The 15,250-nt window shown below is 42.5% G+C and overlaps 1 protein-coding gene across 1 annotated transcript; it reads right to left on the bottom strand.

The window, feature by feature from the left end:
• Positions 1-9,012, bottom strand: dll4 (delta-like 4 (Drosophila)). Its single transcript, XM_037685358.1, has 11 exons — positions 8,808-9,012; positions 8,439-8,693; positions 8,094-8,151; positions 7,212-7,472; positions 4,691-4,751; positions 3,690-3,820; positions 2,584-2,753; positions 2,275-2,494; positions 1,081-1,804; positions 662-770; positions 1-189 (listed from the first exon to the last, which is right to left on the bottom strand). Exons 1-11 carry the CDS (start codon positions 8,853-8,855, stop codon positions 184-186), a joined length of 2,043 nt encoding a protein of 680 aa, XP_037541286.1. The 5' UTR covers positions 8,856-9,012; the 3' UTR covers positions 1-183.
• Between the last annotated feature and the right edge of the window lie 6,238 nt (positions 9,013-15,250).

The following is a 15,250-nucleotide window of genomic DNA, read 5'->3' as shown; positions in this document are numbered from 1 at the left end:
TTTTTGTCTTTTATTTTCAGAGCAGAAGATTCTGTCCTCTCCAGCTCTTTGAGTGTTCCAGAGCAGCGGCAAAACATCTTAATCTCCAGTCTCTTTTCAGCATTTGTAAACAATCCAGAATATTATATTCTGCCTCGATTGTGTCTCGGTCCTCCTTTCAAGCCTTTCTGACCCCCTTTCAGTTTATACCTGTGGGGAAAAGAAGAGGGATAAATAGGTGTAAAACAAAAGGACACCCTTTCCAAAAAAAACGACGCAAACAGATTTTTTCCAAGCGCTCGTCGGTTTTAATAGCTCATTAGCTACGCCTGTTATATGGAAACAATAAAAACATGAAAACAAAGTTCAACTTAATACCTATACAGTGAAACATGGTACCTTTGAGACTCAACAGAGCCAAACGTGTGAAAAATGGTTTTAAACTAGGATTTTAGGTCATCTTATGGCCAAGATAAAGAATAGTCTGCATAACTTACTGAAACCAATAAAGCATATAAAATGGGATTTCCCCCATTTTATGTGGAAATAAGAGAATTAAATCTTTCTACAAATAGCAAAAACCCTTCTGGGGAATAACACGATTAGGACGACATAATACAAGGAAAACTAATTATCCAAGAAAAAGCAGATAAAGCTGTTTCTGATTTTCTATTTGGCTTACCTCAGTCGCTATGACGCATTCCTTCCTCTCCTCTGCTATAACAAATACCGACTGGTACATAGAGTCTCTTGAGGAACATATTGTAGATATCCTACACTCAGGCTTTTCACTGTAAACACAAATCACATGTGTTAAAAATGCAAACTAAAATATCCATAGAAGAGCTATGCACTGTATGTATACACAGAGCAGAGATGTCAAAAAGGTTAGCAAGTTAAAAGAAGATTTTCCGAGCTTGTAAAACCAAACTGGAGGCTTTAAACAAACCAGTTATGACACTTAATGACTCTAGTTAACATTCCTACTCAGCAAGGCTCCATTTATGCTCGTATAGACGTACGAGACAAGTGGAAAGTTCAAAACATTGAACTAATTACGATCAAAACAAGAACGAGTAGCAATAGGGAAGCTGCTCTTACCTGTACATTCTACTCAAAGGCATTTTATCTTCTAAACACTTGTCATAAATAAGACTTTTATCCTCTTGCGACTTTTCGTCCGTGAATTCTTTTGATTTAGAGTTGTAAAAGTCCAAGTGGTAATTTTTATGGATAAAGTTTGATTTTTCTGTGTCACAGTCCACCTCCAGACTGAGTTTCTGGTTGGTGTTTTTCAGCTGGGATGTTGGGATCAAGTTATCCCCCTGAACTTTGGATAAATTGTTCATAGTCTTTGTTTCTTCCCGCTGCCTTCGGGCCTGCCTGTGTATGTGCCGTAAAGCCAGGCCCACCATACACAGCAGCACAAGCAGCGCCACCAGACCCACAGCCAGAGAGATAGCCGCCCACTGGAAGCCATCGTCCCCCGGGGGACTGAAGGTGGCAAAGGATTCGCATCTAGGCCCGGTAAAGCCGGAAGGGCAGACACAGGTCGCTGGAGGCTTGCCTGGCCCGCCACCTCCAGTGCAAACACCTCCGTTGAGGCAGGGTCGAAGGGAACACTCATCCAGGACTCTGTCGCAGTTGCGTCCGCTGTATCCCGCCGGACAAGCGCAGAAATAGTCATTTATCCTGTCTTGGCAGGTACCTCCGTTAAGGCAGGGGTTACCAGCGCATTCGTTGATGTTTATTTCGCAGCGCGGTCCGGTGAAGCCCGCTCGGCAGCTACACATGCGCATGCCTCCTTGGAGTAGACAGAGACCACCTGCAGGGTAGGAGATGGACAGTGAGTGTCAGCAAAGGCAGAATGTGAAAGCAAGAATCATTTCAAGGCATTTCAAAATCAGAGAGAACATGATCCTGATGAAATCTCCCATGGGGCCCATTGAGTTCACACATCTCCATCAAATCCAGCGTGACCGCAACACGGTGTATTGTTCTCTCAACACAGAGCAGTCCTGAAGCCCTCAGTGTTTACAAGAAGACAGAAACTGAACTGTGCTTGTATGTTTGTCCCCTTTCATCAACAACTGCAGAGAGCTGTGGTGGCATTTACACACGGCTACCCTGAGCTGCCGAATGTTTACATGGAGGACAATAGACACCGAGTTCCCAACAATTCCTGTTGTTCCACACTGCTTCCAGTTGCAGGAGTTTAAAAGGAGGGGAGGGGGAACGAGGGGGAAGTTCAAAAAGGGATTGAGAGGGGCGCCAAAAAGGAGAGGAAGGCCGTACCATTAGCGCAGGGAAGCGACGTGCATTTATCCATCCTCTTCTCACAGTTGAGTCCAGTGTAGCCAGGGGGACACTCACACATGTAGCTGCGCCCACTGTCTTTCTCCCAGCATTTACCGCCGTGGAAACACGGAGAGTCGGCGCATGTCAGCAGGTTGTGTTCGCAGTGGGGGCCCTCGAAGCCTTGGGGACATGTGCACATGTAGCCGCTCTCCAAGTTCTTTGGCAAAACAAAAGAAAAGGCAAAAAGTGAGTCAGTGGGTAAAAAAAAAAAGTCAACCAGTATAGATTTTAATCCAGTCCACTTACTGTGCATATCCCTCCGTTCCTGCAGGGATTGCTGTCACACTCCTGCATCTCCAGCTCACAGTTGACCCCCGTAAATCCAGGAAAGCAAGTGCACGTATAGCTCCCCTGGCCCGTGTTCATGCAGGTGGCGCCGTTCAAACAGGGACGGTGATGTGTGCAGAAGTTCAGATCTGGAGGCAGAGAAGACGGTTTGTTTACAGGGTGTCTGAAGGGCGTTATTTTTAAAAAAGGAGCTATTTGCTGCTAGGCCTGTCGCAATAAACAATAAATCAATTAACCGCATGATGAATGAAAATTGTTGACCTCATTTTCATTTATGGACTTTTATCGTTTCTTCGTCTCTTTTTCTGAGACTGGATGACAAAAAGCTCAACTCCGGTGCTCTTCACTGACCCCTCCTTTTCTCTTTAAAATCCATTTAAACCGTCCCAAATCACGTTTTTGGAACGTTAAAATCAGCTAAGCTGAGAAGCTAAGCTACGAGCTAAGCTAACAGGCCGACCTCTGGGAAAAAAATTCCATCTTGTCGAAGCTCCAAAATTCACAGTTGAAACCCGTGTCTTCATATAAAAAGTTGCTTTTCTCTGTAAAAAGAGAACTTGTTTACTGATTTTTTAAAATTAAAACCTTTGTGTGAAAAATGCTATGCTAAAGAACTCAAACCACACCGAGCGTCCGCCATTCTGAGAATGTCAAAGGGCCTCCCTCCCATTTTTCTTAACGAGACACGCTGCTCGCTCCCTCACTATCCATCATTCGGTTCAAACCGTATTATACTGCCATCCAGTGGTCAAAAAAGGTACTACATGCAAAACAACAAACATTGCTTCTTAAATTTGGCAATAATTACTAATTATTGTTAAATTTCAAACAATATTATCGTTCATCGCAATAATTTCTGAGATAATTAATCGCTCAGCAAAATTTGTTATCATGACAGGCCTATTTGCTGCGGATGTGGGTGCAAAGTCACAACTGCACTTCAGAAGAAACCTAATTTACTAATGCATCCAAGTTAATTCAAATGAAAACAGTGCACACGAAATACGAGAGGCTTGCTATTTTTTTTTTAAAGGAACAGCAGTGGTCCAAGTCGTGTGGTGTACCTTGGTCACATAATAGGCCCCCCCAGCCCTCCTGGCAGTTACACTGCCACGGCAGCTGGCAGGTACCGTGCTTGCAGGCCGGGTACTTCTTACACTCGTCACAGAAAGTGCCTTGCCAGCCTTTTCTGCATCTGAAAAGTGCACAACATATGTTTCTTGATTACTCACTTTCCCCGGTTGGTGTAGGTTTTGTCGTAGCACACGAACAGAGCAAATCAAACTGGAACGTTTCAGCTTTTTTACGTGCGAAGTCTCTTGACATGGATTGATTAAAAGCAACCTGCCATGTTTCAACGCCTTATTCACTGATGATAATTTAAAGAAATCAGGGATCGGTCATGCAACATTAGCAGCTCCTTCAGCACAGTTAAAGACAGGCTTTACATGATATGCTAATTAATTACAGACATCTAAAAACAGTACAAAATAACGTGAGAGTATGCATCAACTAGGGGTTGTTCTTAATATTATTTGACTAAACTCAACCTTAAACGTGGTATGAAATCTAATAAAGCTTAAGATCAATTAAGAAAACTTAGGATAAATAATACAAAATAGTTTAATTTTTTTTAGCAGTTTTCCATTAAACGTTTTGTGAAGATGCGTTTTACAACTTTATAGAGCCAAACTAAGGTGAGCCTCGGGAGCAGCTTTACCACGTCTGGTATCTCGAGGATTTGCTCCCCCCAATTTGGGTCCGTTTTTGTGCTGTAAATTATGGATTTGACGGTAAAACGAGGGCGTGTTGGACTTCACGAGGAATTTCTCCCAGCGAGATGAGCGTTTGAATTATTCTCAGCGGTGAGTGAGTGAATGAGACGAGGTAGTGACAGGAAGGGAACACGGGAAGGAGAGAAGCGATACAGGGAAACCGGAGAGAGCGTGAAATGACGTTTTTGTTGATTTTTGTGAACTTCTGCCTCTCGCAAACACAAAAACTAGCGGCTGGCGATCAAAACAGTCAACCAATACGTCAACACTTAATACTTATAGATACTTACACACACTCCCCGGGTTGGGAGCAGTTTCCATTCCTCTCGCTGCAACCCTCGAGACAAATGGCTGTAACAGACAGAAACATAAAGATGAGTCTGTCTGCAGCTAGCGTTATTAAAGATTTACTGCCACTTTAGAACCTGTTAAAAATAAAGTGTAACAATTGTCAGGTAATCCATTAATGCTCCTTAAGAACAACCAAGGCTAAACAGCTTTTATTGTCTTGAAATAACCAACTGTGAGCGTGAGTGCTGAAGTGCACGAGGCCTTAACTTCAGTCATCTGATCCGAACCTGTCAGCCACCACCCCCAGCTGCTCCCTGAGAGGTGTGTGTGGTGGTGGGTGGGGGGTGAGTTTGTTTGTCCCGTTTTAAGTGTACCGGTCCTGCATGACACTGATTCTCAGGACAACATATCAAGCAGGACTGACAGTAAGCGGCCGCTTTACTGCGGAACAGATGCTCGCTCTCAATAGCAGACAGCTGTCGCCATTGTTGTTTGTGGTCTGCCGCAACCATATTTGCAGCTGCTACTACCGCGCGCCCAACAATGGCAGAGGGGGGCTAACATCGGTGGCGCGTGGCGGATAATAATGCCGCGATTAACCTTGGCGCGTGCAGTCGCCCGGACTCCTCCTGTCGGTGCCCGCGCGTGCACCTCTCGCCGCTCCCTCCTCGCGTGTGGTGTGTGGATTATGTTACCGGGCACGCGCGTCCACGAAAGGGCAAAATATGTTTTTATTTACCACAAATTAACCGTTCGCTTTGAACTATTACTTTTTTAAAAGCAGAATGTAAGCAATTATTAACCTCCGTGAACTAATGTAAATACTGACTAACTTGTGTTTGTTTCAAACTTCAACATGATCATGGCTGAGCCCAGGTAAATATTCACCTGCGTGAACGTTGAAGAAACAGGCTAAATGAGCTTATTGTGCTAGCTTAAACCTGTTTACGAATATATTAGCATGAGCGTTCAAGTTCAAGGTTCTTTATTGTCGTTCTCATCACATGTGGTACATGAGGTGGAATGAAACTGTGTACTCACGTTCCCAGTTATACGCAAACATATAACGTATAAAAGAAACGGTATCTAAGATATATGCTAAACAATATGCTAAAAGATCTACGCTAAACACTAATAATGTAAAATAATATGGTATATTAAAAAGCAGCCTGAACATGAGTCTATAGTGAGCAGATGGGTATGAAAGAATACAGCAGCATGAGATAAAATGATCTAAAAACAGCTAAAATTATTATCATTATTATTAGCTAAATTATTAAGTCATAAATGAGCAATTAAGGTAAAAATCTGTCTCCATAAACTAAAATGAATGGTGACCAAGTAAGTTAGCTTGTTGTGTTAGCTTATATTTGATTCAGGACTAATTAGCACAAGTGTTATTGCCATATTTCAGTTAAATTGAGTTAAATGTTCAACTTTGAGAACTAAAATGAATACAAACTGGCAAATTTAGCATGTTGTGCTATATATGGATTATTTTAATAAACCATAAATAGCTGAGCTGCACTGAGGAAAATATTCACAGCAGAACTAGAACGAACACGACTCCTTGTTGTGTTTTTTGGCTTTGTATCAGGATTAATTAACATAAAAGTCAATGCCATAGCTGAGCCGAGCTTAAATTTATGTTTGTTTCTGCATGAATGTGTTTTTAAACTGCATCTCTAAATCAACTGAACCCAAATGACCAGGCTTGTTCAGATTTATGTGAAGCGTGGGAGCCACTGGAAATTATAGCGTCTGAAAGATGCTCAATCTGTCTTTCACATGTATATTTTCTGTAGTCACCAGCGATTGATGCGTGCGTAATTGCAACAAGTGAGCCCATCTGGTTAGAATTTGGTGCCACAGTCAAAATAGCACATGCCAGTTTTTATTTCACCACCATGTGACACGGATGACAGATCCTCCATCACCCATGTGGTCACAAATCCAGCACATGGTAACCATTACTCTCATGGTGCCTCCTTCCAATCTACTCTTTGATTAATTGGTATTTGGTAAGAGAGGCCCTTGTGGAGCCAAAACGACATCGTGCCTCGTTTTGACGCTTTCCAAATCAGAGGTGTTCGTCTATGATTTGGCCAAGTTGGTTTTGCACGAGTATAATGTCATTCCACGCTGTCTGAGTGGTCACAGACCCACAACCACTTACACGACAGAATTATATGACCTTATGAGGGAAATATCAAGGAAGAGCACATTCTGCACCAAGACAGATTCTCAGACTTTAGGATATCATTATACACTACTAAAGCTGTAATGAAGATGACATCTTAACCACCACTGATATCTTTTACTTCTTCTATAGGCACAACTTATAATAACCGAAAAAGGCTATACACAAGTATGGAAATATACTCTTCTGTGGTAAGAAGCACCCATTAACTCCTTCTTGGTAGTAGATTTAGACAGCAATAAGTGCCGACGCAACTCAAGAAATGCAGAAAATTAATCCTCCAGGCGTGAGAACACAAAACTCTTCCATTAGTTGCTTACGTTCTTCACAGTATTTTCCTTTCCAGCCGGGAAGACAGGATAACTGCCCGTCTCGGGTGCAGGTGTAGTGGCCAAACCGGTCATCTCTAGGCGTGCATTTTTTGGAACAATTTTCGCCGTAGTAACTCTCGTTGCAGATGAACCGGTACGAATACTTCAGCTCGGTGTGTTCTCCGGTTAGTGTGTCCTGGGACCAGTCAGTTCCCACACCCAGCTGTCTTTGGATGGCAAAAAAGCTAATTATGAAGTCTGGGTTATTATCTGCACAAAGAAAGAAAGGAAGAAGGAAAAAGACATTAGAAGGGACGCAGAAAGATAAACCTTATCTCTTGGACTGATTGTGTTTTAACAACTTGATCATGAATGTCTTGTGGGATCAACAGTTGCCCAGAATCTACCCAGAAAAACAAGCGGCATCTCTTATCAAACCCCATTTAGCTAAGATGAAAGATGAACTCTGGTTGAAATTTCCTCTTTCTTCATCAGCAAAAACATTCCCAGGCCCGGTTCCCCTCCTCCAAAAGGGCACAACAGAGTAAGGTGTAAAATACAGGAAGATGCAGTCAGGGCTTTTTGGCAGGCGCTGTGTATTCTCACCAAAGCCCACAGCTCGTTCCCACGCCAAAAATAAACTACAGCGGAAGTTCAATTGTATTGGGTATAAGAATGAAAAAAGGTGTTCTGAAGTTCACAACAAAGGAATGAATAGGTGTGAAAATGGTCTGAAATCCTCAACTATTAACACGGGAAATGCTAAGTGGCACCAAATTTCACCAAACAACCCAAAGTTATTACTTTTTTTGATGTGTGTAACTGAAACATAAAAGGACTCTGATGTATACAGACACAGCTCCCTCCTGTGGTTATATATGATGCACTTACCTACAGGTAGATCTCCATGAGGTGAATGCCAGGCTTCAATTATTAATGAAAATGAGCCCTGAGGAGAGGAAAAAAACATGCAGTTAATAAAAAAAAAAAAAGATCTGGACTTCAGGGTTTGTTTTATCATCTAGGTGGAGATTCTTGCATGTTTTCTTCTCTCTGTGACATAAAGGAGTCACTGAGAGGCAGAACAATCTGTCGGATGAGCATTATCTAACAGTTATGGATTAGATGAGCAGTACTCGGTGCGCGCCTTTAACGCGCAGCAGGAACACAAGCACAAGCGCTCGAAATAAATAAAAAGAGACAAAAACAGAGCGTGCGCTCCATCCACGCCCTTACCGGCCACCCGAACCTGAAGGGGATCTGAACGTGTCCCTGTAAAGTGTCCTTGGCGCTGAAAGAGTTCATCCCCAGCACCGGCGTCGTTGTACTTCCAAAGATGCAGTCCCCCGGCGACACCACGGCCTGATAGTTCTTCAAGCAAATTTTAAAAGAAGTCCTGCAGCTGGGCTGGCACGCGTTCCCGTTGGCCAGCAAACCCCTGTAGTTTGTAAATTCGCGCAGATCCAGCTCAAAAACTCCCGACCCAAACACCTAAAAGAGAATGGAGACATTATTTGAGAATAAAAAAAAAAAAAGAAGCAAGGCCTCCATGTGCTTTGTCACCGAGGTTTCAGGACCTGCAGATGTATGGATCCTCCTTCATACCTGTGATATCAACGTGGAAGCGATGGTAAAGGTGAACCAGGCTGCCATCCTTTCTCGTTTCCCCCCCGCCCCCCTGGGCAGCCGCGTCACCAGCAAAGTCTCCTTATTCCCAAGTATTCACACCAAGGGAATAAAAATAATAATTAAAAAAAGTAAAACACAAATAAATCCTTCACTCCAGAGATGGAGGAGTTTTCAGCAGCTCCTTGCCGTGTGTAATAAAGGAACACCCGATTCCAATCTCCAAGTTATCCAGAGGTGATGGAAGAGCAAATATCCAGTGCGTCTCCACTGTACTCCACAACGCGCCACTCCGCCGAGGCTTGTTTTGGTGCTGAACTCGGTGCGTCAGCGCCTTCCTCACCTCTTCTTATTACTAGTGAATGAACCGTAGCGCGTCTCCTCCCAGATATATAAACTCCCACTGCGCCGCTCATTACATAAACTGTCACTCAGCCCATTCTGGCACCGCCCACTTTTACAAATTCAGCCCCCTTCCCTTCTAGCCCGACGACAATTATCCAGATTTAATACCCACTGGCATGGAGATGACCGTCCCACCAATAGATACTGGGCGATTATCAACAACCCTCCTCCCCCCTCCCTCACTTTAGCATCTGTTAACTTATTTTTAGCGCTCAGGACGCGCATTTTACGCACAACGAGAATTCTTGGAGGGTCGAGACTTGGAGAGACGGAGAGCAGAAATTCAATTAGTGTCCAACTCCATGCGCTCTTTTGCCCTTGGTTCCACTCAATTGCACGTCTAATTGGCCCCAGCCTTTGGAGCCCCCCACCACCCACCCGACACCCTCCCACCATCTTCTCAAAGCGCTGTGATCCTCCCTCGGGATGGATCACTAACAATGTCCGTAAAAAATGTGATTAGAGTAAAAAAAATAAAAATCTTTGAAGTTGTTTTAACTCGTGTTTTTCTTTTTTATTTTTTTATTTCCCAGCAGTTGAGCTTCAGCCTTCAAGTTGCTTTTTACGCACGAGCGCGTTTATTCCAACGTGTGGTTTCTTCTTGTTTTGTGGCGTGCCATGCCCACCCCATGTGTATTTACTTTACGGTTAATGGCTGCGTGCCTTCTATTGTTGCGGCGCGTGTCCTCTCTGGCCCTGATGCGGGTTGTGTGCGGGACGGGAGGCAGAACTCTTCAGCTGTATGCAAATCAGCTCTCCCCCTCTTTCTGCCTCTCTCTCTCTCTCTAACACACACACACATCCAAGATTGTCTTTCTATATTTACAGGGACTTTGCATTGACTTCCGTTCATTTTTTTCATACATTTCTATAGCCTAACCCTGACCCTGACTCTAAACCTAACCATTACCAGTGTTAGAGTTAGGTATATACTGGTAATGATTATTATTACCAGTACACCCAACCTAACCCCTAAGCCACCAACGGCACTTCTTCTTATGGGGCCCAGTCTTTGGGCCCTATAAGGAGCAGTTGGTCCTCACAATGTAGTATTTGTTGGAAAAATGGCCCTTACAATGTACACTGACCCCCCCCCCCCCCCCCCCCCACACACACACACACACGTGCCTTTTTCAACAATATTGGGCAGGAGGTTGGAATGGCTGGAGATGAAAGCAGTGATGGTCAAAGTGACAGCTCCGGTTCTTTTAATCTTGGAGAGGTGGAAAATGACACAGTTTTAATATAGACTGAAGACTAATAGGATGTTAGTAAATTATATAAAATCTAGATATTTTATACGCATGGTAACTTTAAGTTTAATGTAACACACTACTGTGAAATCAGTCAAACCACTGCATGGAATGAAATCTGTTTTGCTCTCCTGCAGAAGCTCTTCTTCTTGTAGCCAGTTCAGCTGTTTGAATGACATTCGTCTTTTTATGGCTATGAAGCTTCAAAGCAAGTTATTACATTTAAAAAAATTATGTGACAAATTAATTCCCTGTCAACACTGCAAAAGTGCAGCAACAAAAATGTCCCACGACATGTGGACTTCAGCATCTTTTTAATTAATAATACTACAGAGTTTTAGACTGAGATCTGTTTTTTGTTTGTTTGTTTGTTTGGTTAAGAAATAACAAAGTTGTAGCGTTTTGGTCAAACCTAAAATAAAAAAAGAAGCACAATCCTGTATGATGTGTGCTTACTGAGCACATGTGTATGATTCTCTGCTACTACCACGCCAACTGTTCAGCACAACATCTATAAAACTGACTGAATTGTGGCCATTTTTGTGTTGTCTAAGCTAGGCCTGTCACGATAACGAATTTTACTGGGTGATTAATTGTCTCATAAATTATTGCGATAAATGGTAATATTGTTTGTATTTGACAATTATTAGTAATTATTGTCAAATTTAAGAAGAGATGTTGGTTAATTTGTTTCGTGTGTAGTACCTTTTATTGACCACTGGATGGCAGTACAAGACTGGACCGAAGGATGGATAGTGAAGGAGCGAGCAGCGTGTCTATAAGAAAAATAAGAGGGAGACCTCTTGACGTGACATGAGCTGTGTCCCAATCCAGCGGCTGCATCCTTCGAAGGACACATCCTACCCGGTCGACGTAAGCCGGGTCCTTCAAAGACCACGTAGACCAGAAGTCAGTGGCTGTGAATTGGGACGGTCTAACCTTCAGAATTACGTAGACGTATGTGCCGCCAGCAGCATGTTTTATATCTTCTGCTGAGAGACAATCATATCCAGGTATGTAACAATTTTTATTTTATTTTTAGTTTACAAAATTTCAAACCTGTTAATCTAGTTTCATGGATAATTTCAGTGACTGAAAGACTAATGTATTAACTTTATTAACTTGTGCATAATAAATAAAATTTAAATGCATCTTATTAAATTAGTAACAATTTAATCAAATTTAATATAAATAATTTACTATTAAATTATATATACATACATACATACATATATATATATAATTTTTAAATTATCTTAAATTTAGAATACAGCCTAACATTTTCCAGTATTTTATTTTATAAGATCCACTGGTACATAAAGTGTCTGTAAAAATGTGAAACAGGTCTTTTATTTCATTAAATAGCACTGTGCTGTATATTTACATTAAGCCTCATTATTGTGATAATGCTTTGAAATCTTGTAAAAATGAAATCTTAAACTAATCATGTTTTTGTTGTTCTCTACATTTCTTTAACCAGCCCAGACCCTTGTACTGCAGGATTAGCCTGAGTGTCCCAGTCCTGGACCGTTACTTTAACCAAGAAGATCCTAGACTGGATTTCCGATGAAGCAGGGAGTCTCTGGCGGTGTCGCTTCATCTCCTGGACCTGGATCCACGACATGGTTCGGGGGCCACAACTGAGACCCTGGTGTTTCTTTTCTGGCTGGCAGGTGGAGCATCCTGCAGAGTGGTCTCAGGAGTGTTTGTGACGCCTCGTTCTACTGTCCACTGCATCGTCCATCATGACAGAACAAGTGTCCATTCACCACCAGATCATCCACCTGCCTAAAAACCCAGAGGACCTGGAGGTGGTGTCCTGTGTGCTCCCAGGGCTTCCACAGAGCCTTTTGTTGTTGTTTTGAATGAACTTACTGTTAATAAAATGAATTATTGACAATACTAGTTTATGTAATCACTTTATTTTTCAGATTTAAAACAAAAAACACCTTTTTCAAGAACATAAAAGAACAGCCATCAATTAATTTATTTGCAATTCTTTCTTTTTCTCCATTCTCTCTCTACTTACATTTGCTCTTCTCTCTGCTGCTTCACATCTTCTGACTGACTGAAATAATCATCCTCTCTGTCCTGCCTCTTTCTTCCCCGTCTCCATTCCTCTTTGTTCCTCAGCCCTGTCTTCCTGGTCACCCACTGCTGCGCTTGGACCTGGAGTGTCCTCAGTGATGGAGACAGTTAGGACAGGCGGTGCAGTGGAAGGTCTCTGTCCTAAAACCTCGTCCATGAGGACAAACCAGGGCCCAGTCGCAGCAGCAGCTTCCCACTAACTCCTTCCCCTGACCCGCCTGGATATTTACAGTCCTGAACAGAGGAAACATCACAGTTGGCAAAAAGAGAAGCAAACCATTTTTTAAACCTTTACATGTATTAACAGCTGCACGTACAAATTATGTTCTTCATTACACATGCACTTACTTTACATTTATTTTTTAGGTTGTCCCATTTCTTTTTTGCCTGCAAGCTGGAGTTACCTTCTCCTGCAGGCTCATCTTCTTCAAAATTATCCAACTAACATCAACATAAAATGAATGAAGAGGGGAAACATGGAAAATAACGTCTTAACCACACAGAAAAACTTCAGTTTTTACAGAACAACACAAGAGGACCTGTACTTCATTAAGATCGCAGGTCATGTACGAGGGTTAATGAAACGGTACTCAGAAGCATAAGATGAATAAACGGATTCATTCTTGTACCTCCGTGCCACAGCTGCAGTGTTTTGCACCAGTGAAAATGTGGCTGTTCTCATTCTGAAGCTTAATAAAAGCTTCGGTCTGCTCCTTCCTCTCTTAAAAAAAAAAGAAAAAAGAAAAAGTAGCTTAGCGGTGGTAGTACTATGGGACCCGCTGTATGAGCTGATCTCCGAGAAAAAAATAATACAAAACAATGTCTACGCAAAGGACAAAAGCTTTAAATCATAACCGCTTTAGGCTTTTAATTTTTTAATGCCTGATTTTAACATACTTAAATTTAAAAGTGTACACGCTCGCTGCTTCGTCCGCCATTACGACCAGAATTTTCTGTGTGCCCGCAATGCATCATGGGATAGGATGGGCTGCAAAGGATACACAGGACCTGTCCTTCAAATCGGGGGAAAAGGAGGTCGCATTCGTGGGCCGCATTGCAGGAGTCGTCGAATTGGGACAGGCCTCGGCGCGTCGCTGTGACGTAATCGGCTTTCGAAGGATGCGGCCGCTGGATTGGGACGCACCCATGGGCTGTCTCACTTTCCTTTATTCGGCTCTCAAAATGGCGGACGCTCAGTGTGGTTTGAGCTCTTTAGCATAGCATTTTTCACACAAAGCTTTTAATAAAAAAAAATCAGTAAACACGTTCTCAGCTTCTTTTTGCAGAGAAAAGCAACTTTTTACACGAAGGCACGGGTTTCACCCGTGAATTTTGGAGCTTCGACAAGACGGAGGTTTTTTCCATAGGTCGGCCTGTTAGCTTAGCTCGTAGCTTAGCTTCTCAGCTCAGCTGCTTTTAACGAACCAAAAACGTGATTTTGGACGGTTCAAACAGATTTTAAAGAGAAAATAGAAAGAGAGGGGTCAGTGAAGAGCACTGGAGTTGAACCTTTTGTCATCCAGTGTCTTCAATAGAAAGAGAGAGACACAAAGAAACGATAAAGCCGATAAATAAAAACGAGGTTGATAATTTTCATTTTTCATGAGAATAACTGATTTATTGTTGATCGTGAAAGGCCTAGTCTAAGGCTAGTTGGCTGTGGCGGCCATCGTTAAACATATCCACTATAAAAGTTAGCTGGTTGTAGATTTATTACTTTATGCACGTTTCATCAAAATTTCTCCAATATGAGATATTTTGCTAACGAGACAGACTTGTTTCCAAATATTAAATGGCACAATTTAGACAAAATTCTCGTCTATTCCTTTAGCGCTGAGAATGCTTCTCAGCTACACACCAATATTTAGGTCAACATGTGTAAAACTGATGCGTTTTTAATGATCAGATGGCTCCGGCGACCATCTTCAGGTCACCTCCAAAGGTTAATGCCCGAATACCTTCTGAGAGATTCATAAAAAAAGCATGGCTCATGAGATATTTTGCTAACACAAACATGAACACACACAGGCAAGGGCTGAAACATAATTATCCACCTTTGCTTTAGGCAGTGGTTGATAAAACCTCCTCTAGCAAACGTTTGAATAAATAATAGATGATTTGATGACTCCATCCCCTCCCCTGAACTCGACATGATCTTAGCATATTCCACCTCGTCCGTCACTTTCCTGCGATAACTGTGCACGGCTGAGAGTGAAAACGGAGAGCACCTATATTTATTCAGTGTTCAAGGGAGGCAGACGTGGTGGACTGCGTGATTGCTCGTCATATTGACACACCTGTTGTGTCTGCAAAGGGTCCACAGAGACACAATGGCTTCGGCTCGTCTATGCAGCTTCCCATTCGGCTACTTGTTGACACAAAATGCTCGCTGACTCTTTGTGATCGTGATTTCTTTCTCCGGAGAAAAAGACTCTGTAGCTGTTTGTGTGTTTTTACTCCAGCCTTGTTCACTTTGTGGATTCTTCAGGCCGCTGCTCATTATTGTCCCCAGTGCCTTGCTCGTATAATGGTTTTTAATCGTGAGTATGACGGCGCTTATCTCCCTTTATTGCCGTTCGTTTTCACTCCGGTTAACAAGAAACGGTCGTAAAAAAGTGCGACGACCACAGTTTATAGTAGGTTTTCTTACAGGTGAGCGCAGCTGATAACACAAAA

The sequence above is a fragment of the Nematolebias whitei genome, chromosome 12, assembly GCF_014905685.2.
Source record: "Nematolebias whitei isolate Nwh7 chromosome 12, NemWhi1, whole genome shotgun sequence".
Lineage (NCBI taxonomy): Eukaryota > Metazoa > Chordata > Actinopteri > Cyprinodontiformes > Rivulidae > Nematolebias > Nematolebias whitei.
The sequence above is the reverse complement of the archived record's forward strand: the minus strand, read 5'-3'. Positions and strand labels throughout refer to the sequence as shown.